The sequence below is a fragment of the Polypterus senegalus genome, chromosome 17 (assembly GCF_016835505.1).
Source record: "Polypterus senegalus isolate Bchr_013 chromosome 17, ASM1683550v1, whole genome shotgun sequence".
Classification (NCBI taxonomy): domain Eukaryota; kingdom Metazoa; phylum Chordata; class Cladistia; order Polypteriformes; family Polypteridae; genus Polypterus; species Polypterus senegalus.
Window position 1 is genome coordinate 16436260 of NC_053170.1, and position 7381 is coordinate 16443640.

Consider the following 7381-nt stretch of genomic DNA (forward strand, 5'->3'; position numbering starts at 1 on the left):
TTTTGATCTGTTCAAATTAGTTTTTCAAGTAATTCAAATCTGTTATGACTGTGTACTGATACCTATCCATCCATCCATTATCCAACCTGCTATATCCTAACTATGGGGCCAACACAGGGTGCAAGGCAGGAAACAAACCCCGGGCCAGCCCACCACAGGGCACACACACCCACGCCCAATGCACCAAACCTGCATGTCTTTGGACTGTGGGAGGAAACCAGAGCACCCGGAGGAAACCCACACAGACATGGGGAGAACATGCAAACTCCATGCAGGGAGGACCTGGGAAGCAAACCCAGGTCTCCTAAGTGCGAGGCAGCAGCACTACCCACAGCGCCACTGTGCCGCCCTGATACCTATCCTGAATCTGCAAAATTTATAAAAATTAATGAGCTAAACAGGGACAACCTAATAAATAAACAAACACGAATACCAGCTACATTGTGGTTTCAAATTGTTTCCAGTGCAGGACATCTGCGGATTGAGCCACTCACGGCAGCAAACACTAAAAAAAGGGCTCTGAGTGGAATCATCACTGCCAAAAAACACCTGGGAAAAATACAAGTCTGAGGCACGTCACTGATTCTGCATTTCACATTTCTCTAAACAGATCAACAGCTAAAAAAAAGTCACATTTGATAGCAGTACAAATGAATATTAAGTGGAGCAGATCTTTATATGAACTGACTGCTAACCAGGTAGCTTACAATGATGGTGACAGCACAATGGTAACTGTACTATGCAATCCTTTAAATGATAACCATATTGATAATATTTAGACCCTTGAATGAAACTGACTAGTCTAATATGATCCCAAAATTCAATTAAATTGAAGTATAATGGTTATCTCTAAAAATATACCCATAATTCCTGTTTACCGTATCCTAGCTAAAGATATATATGAAGAAGTCAATAATCAACTTCAGATTAATGTTCAGCACCAACGAAAGACCAACTCACTTTTTTTAAAGCATGCCAGGAATGAATGTGTAGAATATGATCATCGAGTCATTGATGACAGTAAATAATCAGCAACAATATCTATGGAGTTTAATGAAGGTTTTAAAGGAACCCCAGACTCTTATACTTGGAACCCAATCTGTCTTTAGCAATACATTCAAAGCCTACAGCTACAGTCCTGGTGCCGTGTCAATCATTTCACTGTACTTTGCCACGTCTGTGTCTACTATAATATGACAATTTCATTACTATTATTATTATGTTGTAATGTATAACTTTTTGCACCTCCTCTCGATGTTTATGATGGGTCTGCTGGAGCCAATCCCAGCCAACACAGGGTGCAAGGCAGGAATAAATCCCTGGAGCACACATCCACACACCAAGCACACACTAGGGACAATTTAGGATCGCCAATGCACCTAACCTGCATGCGCTCCACCATTATTGGCACTCCTTGTAAAAATTAGTAAGAACAGTTAGAAACAAATCACTGTTGGCTGAAGAACCATCATCTTGCACTGAAAATACGAGAAACAGATGTTTCTCATATTTACAGTGCAAGAACTGTATTCTATGGTCTGATGAAACAAAAATTGAACTTCTTGGCAACTAACACGCAAAGTGGGTTTGGTGTTAAAAGAAGCATGGCTATGATGAGAAGAACCTTATCCCAGCTGTGAAATATGTTGGAGGTTCTGTGATGCTGTGGCGCTGTTTTTCCTCCAAAGGCTCTGGAAACATTGTTAGGGTTCATGGCATCACGGATTCTATGAAATATCAGGAGATTTTATATCAAAACTTGGCTGCCTCCACCAGGAAGCTAAAACTGTGTCATCATTGGATCATCCAACAGGATAATGATCCAAAACATATGTCCAAATCAACCCTGCAATGGTTACCTGACCACAAAATCAAAGTTCTGGCATGGCCATCTCAGTCCCCTGACCTGAACCCTATTGTGGAGTGAGCTGAAGAGGAGAGTACACAGGAGAGGGCCTTACGACCCTGGATGATCTGGAGAGATTGTGTATAGAAGAATGGACTCAGATGCCATGCTCTGTATTCTCCAACCTTATAAGAATTACAAGAGAAGACTCTCTGTTGTTATACTGGCAAAGGGAGGTTGTACAAAGTATTAAATGCAGGGGTGCCAACAATTGTGGTACATATGTTTTTGTTAAAAATAAGTGTTTCTTGATGAAGGCTTTGTTTTTCTTTGAACGAACTTGTTTCAATTAAAAGTCAAATGTTTCTCATTTTTTCAGTGCAAGATGATAGTTCTTTATCAAACAGTGATATTTTTTTAAACTCTTCTTACTAATTTTTACAAGGGGTGCCAATAATAGTGGAGGGCACTGTATATATATATATATATATATATATATATATATATATATATATATATATATATATATATATATATATATATTAGTGGAGGATCCCCCCTGCTCGCTTCACTCACCAACCACCCCAGCCTGCACTACATGCCAGCCACTTTGAGTCTCTGCTACTCACGTTGTGAAGAAGGGGGCTGAACACACCCCAAGGAGATGCGGTCGCTCCTCCGAAACCCTCTCTTAAACTGTGATACAATTTTTCTTTTACCTCCTCTTTGCTCGATCAGCTGCTGGCTTGCTGCTGCTGCCATGCTGCATCATCTGCATCTCGCGTGGCGCTTAAAAGCCTGTACAGCAGCGGTCCTATGCTTTGTCTTTTATTTCCGGCCCCAGGTGTGGTTAAATCTGTTGGCACAAAGTCTTGTCTCGCAAGATGCAAGTTCTTGATATTTTTTAGTTTATAATTTAAAAATGGAATAAGAATCTGAAAATCTAGGAACATTAAAGTTCGATAAACTCTGAAAAGAATGATTCCAAATATATATATATATATATATATATATATATATATATATATATATATATATATATATATATATATATATATATATATATATATATACCTATATATGTAGGTTTTAAAATTAGCCTGATTTAAAGTGTGACAAAAAACGTGACATAAAATCGTTGCACAAAATCATTGCACTTTTAGGCTTAAGATTTTATATATAGAGAGTAGATATGTGTATGTATATATATATATATATATATATATATATATATATATATATATATATATATATATATATATATATATATATATATATATAATATAAAGGTGTCTGTTAAAAAGTTTACCTAAAAAAGTGCAGGAGCCTTTTGTCCCACAGGACAGTCTGAAACAGCCAAGGTATTTAGAGGACCATGCAGGAAAAGTGATATAGTCAGGTTTTGCTTTACACTCAATTTTATATTATACACGTTATTGTTTTTAATGTCTGTCTTGTGTGTTTTCTTATTTTTAAAGCTAATCTTTTTCATTGTGTTAATTTGTTTTCTAAAAATAATATATTATTGATCACATTCCAAGTCACACACAGGTAAGTATTTCACTGTACTATGTACGCATGGTAATAAACTTGAACTTGATTTAAGCAGATCTTCATATTGACAAGCATATTACAAATGTTGTTAATGTTTACCAAGTGAAGGAATTATCAACTTATTTTTGTCACATACTCAGCAGTAAACTTTGCGAAGAGCATATTTATTTTTACCAGTCCTACAAGGTTAACTTGGCTTATTGTTTTTAAAATCCATAGGAAGAAGAAGAAGAAGAAGAAGAAGAAGACATCCATTTTCCACACCACTAACAACAAACAGGCGTTAAAAACTTACATTTAATGATATCTTTAAATGGTATCATTGCATATCTGAGCAAATGAGCATACAGCCATATAGATAACAAGTTCATGGACAGACAAAGTACAATTCTAGGTTTAAGTTTTATTTTTTTCATTATGTAAGCAACAGAAATAAATGCTGAAGGTGAATTTTAATGAAAACAGGTATACATTGGAAGAAACTGTTTTGATTATTTCTTGTAAATTTAATTTGTTTTATATTTTTGGGCACTGAATTCAAAAATGAAAAACATTTTTCTCCACCATTTCTTCACAAAACGCATTTTTCAGCTGTCAATTACAGGTTTCATTTATTGTTTTTGCATTATAATAATTTAAATATTGCTATTTTATTTGAATAATTTGTTTGAATCAGATTTTAATCTATGCTTAAAGCAAAACATTTCTTTTATATGACAATAAGGTTTGCATGTGGGGACCTGAAAGTTCTGTGTATCTCACAGGGTCAGCAGTCAGGGCAGACACAATTCCCAGATTTTTCTCTGAGTGGAACAGCACGGCCAATTGACATTGGGGTCAGAAGGAATGCCCAGCTACAGAAAAAAGTGCCAACTTGGTGCCAAAACCATCTTTAGACCTGACTTGGTGGATCCAGATAAAGTGCAGCTTCCACCGCTTCATGTTAATTGGTTTAATGGACCAGTCTGTTAAAGTTCTGTTAAAAGATGGAGTCTATTTTACTGTATGTATTTGTGTTGAAAGTTTCCTGGATTTGTCTGAGGCTACATTGTAAGTGGGTTTTTCTGTCAGACCTGATATTTAAAAACTGATTTGCAATGCAGAATTTGACGGTGCGATCAATGACCAGCTTGGGTATCACTCAAAGCAGTAATTTCTATGTTTTTAGGTAACTATAAAGATCCAGATTATAAAGAAATTGTGAAACATGTATTAGTTAAATTTAAGGAATTGGATTAACATGCATCTCGAAGTCTACTTTTTGGATTCACACTTGGAATTTTTCCCTGAAAATTCTGAAGTAGTGAGAGAAGAGCAGGTTAAAAAAATACATCAGGATATCAAGGACATGGAAAAAAAAAGGTACAAGGTACGTTGGGATGTTAGTATGATGGCTGGATACTTTTTAGGACACACCAGAAAAAGTGGACAAACGATGGGCCACTAAATGAAAAAACAAGTAGCACAAACTAAACAAGTTATATGGAAGACAATAAATACGTGTTGTTGTTTTATTGTTTAAAAAGATTAGATTGACTATTTTCATGTACACGAATAAATTGTGTGATTTGTTACATTTTAATTAACCTTCAGTTTTGTAATTAAACATGACTTCATGGAAACTTTCTAATTAAGCTGGTCGTGTTCGTGAATGACAATAAAATTAAACCATCACAACTACAACAATTGTTACGAGTTTAATTTTGCAGACCTCGGAAATTAAAAGCGGACAGATACAGCACTGCGAGATGGGACCTTGGGCGCTTACCATTCGTTGGGTTTAATTCATCTGCGAAGCTGGAGATGGACCCATCAATGTGATTTAGGATGAATATTTATTTGGCAATGACACTAACGTGCATGACTCCAAATTAAAGTACTAGGGAGCATACCCAGCCAGCAATCGAACCGGGATCCCTGCGCGACGGTACCTTCTATGCCACCAGAGGACTTAAATCTTTAACTGCTTGCCCGAGAATATTATTTCGGCAGAGCACTTTTATTGGCTTAGCTAATATGCTTAAAGTGTGAAATTTATTAGCTTCTTTTTAATATGAACCGTGTGTACCTCTGCTAGCACTCGTATACTTTATATTTGACTTTGAAGGCTTCAGATTTGGGTCAAGAGAGACTGCCTGATGCACAAATAAATATAAACGTGGGGCCGATAAGCTTTTGAAGTCTAATTAGCCCGACCAGGTACTTAAGAGGATGCGCCCCAGAAGTAAAACGGTTGTGCAATCGACTTGAGTGCATTACAGCGTACAATTCGTAAATAGTGGAAGATTCGTCAGTTCCGTTACAATTGAGGTTCATAATAAGCCGGGAAACAAAACACGCCCCCCGAAGTGTTACTGACACCCCCGCCCACCCCGTTTTTTCTTTTCTTTCTTTTTTTTTTTTTTTTGTTTATCGGTCGCAGCAGAGCAGGAGGAACCGCACGCGCAGCATCCCGCTAATGCACTTTGCGGACGTGCGATAAGTGACACAAAATACGGAGTTGAACTCTTGGAAGAGGGAGGCATGACAGGGCACTCTCAATAAGGAGGCGCGACACGCGACGTGCCACTTATTCTTCACCAGTATGCTACATGAGTGAAGTGTTTCCAGACCGCAAGGACTGTGGTTATTAATACATCGCCTGTTTGCTTCCTGTGTCGGAACAGAGATAGAGAGAGAGAGAGAGCTAGCGAGAGAGCGAGGGGAGAGTCGCAGCAGAAAATCGATTTCCCGTCAGAGGGCCGAGGGCTATGTGTGGCAGCGTGGCCGCTTACCTTGATGCACAGCGACGCTGCAGCCGTGTCCATCGCAGTAGACGAGCGGGTTCTCTGTCCAGCCTCTTTCATCGGAACAAACGCAGCAGCCTCCTACCATCTCCCTCATACTGAGCGCTGACCGACAGATTTAGAGCAAGAGCAGGATGGCGTAGGGATGGCTGCTGTCCTGGCCAGCAGGCAGCCAGGGCAGCATCGTCTGGACTCTATAGCTCACCGACTCGAGCGGGATCCGGAGCCCCTTGGGCGGCGATCGAACACTGAGAAAGAGAGACGTAAACAAGAAGATGAGGAGCAGGCAGTCGCAGGTTTCAGCGATGGATTCAGTAGGCTGTGAACCTCTCTCTCTCGCTCGCTCTCTCTCTCTCTCTCTGCCCTTCTGATAGCAGAAGCGAACTGCGCACGCTCTGCTGCAGATGCACACTCACACACGCTCTCACTCAGGAGGTGTGTGTGTGTGTGTGTGTGTGCGGTGTATATGTGTGCGTGCATGCCCGCGCGTGGCTACTGGATTTAGTGCGGTATTGCTTTTTTTCTTTGTTCAGGTCATGTGGTGTTATACGCGAATTTCAAAGAACTAACGCATATTTTCCTTCTGATAGTCATAAACCTGTCACGCTTTCTTTAAGAAACAGAACGCGTCTTCCCGGTAGTTTCGAACAGTTGATAATGAGAGCCCAGTAGGGACTGAAAAGCGTCGAAGGGTTCTCTTCTCGTCTTACACCTTGACAGATACATCAAAACGATTTCACTTTTCAAACCTATCTAGCTCTTGAAGGTTAGCATACTGTAGTTGATGAAAAATGATAATACTTGCCAGTATAACCAAGGAAGCATTTTTTTTAATAGGTAACGGTGCCCACTTCATCTGTAAAATCGAATTTAATGCGCGTGAATAAGGTGGGACGCTTAATTCGTATGCACAATGTTTCAAAAAATCTCACCCTGATTTTTCTGAACTTATGATTATGTGTAGAATGTACTTTTTGCTGACAGTGTAATTCTTTCCGCTTGTTCATCTTAAATATTAAAATTCATTACTGCCTAAAAAATAACCCTAAATAACCAGTCCTTCGAAATGTGGAAACTAATAAGTTAAAATGGGGGCTAGCGGTCACTCTTAACCCTTCCCTTTTCTGATTTTTGTAACTACGGAAAATGAGGGAAAAAAGAATTTTTAACCTACACTTTTAGAAATAATGATTCT

General features: G+C 38.8%; 1 protein-coding gene across 3 annotated transcripts in view; it reads right to left on the reverse strand.

The window, feature by feature from the left end:
* Positions 1-6573, reverse strand: part of LOC120518142 (protein AF-17-like) — a 104871-nt gene extending 98298 nt beyond the window's left edge. For 2 of the 3 annotated variants that reach the window (XM_039740759.1, XM_039740758.1), the window contains exon 1: positions 6175-6571. In XM_039740759.1, coding sequence (XP_039596693.1) covers positions 6175-6283 — 109 coding nt within the window. In that variant the 5' untranslated portion in view covers positions 6284-6571. Of the gene's footprint in view, positions 1-6174 lie in introns of all 3 variants that reach the window. The other variant, XM_039740760.1, reaches the window with a different exon arrangement.
* Between the last annotated feature and the right edge of the window lie 808 nt (positions 6574-7381).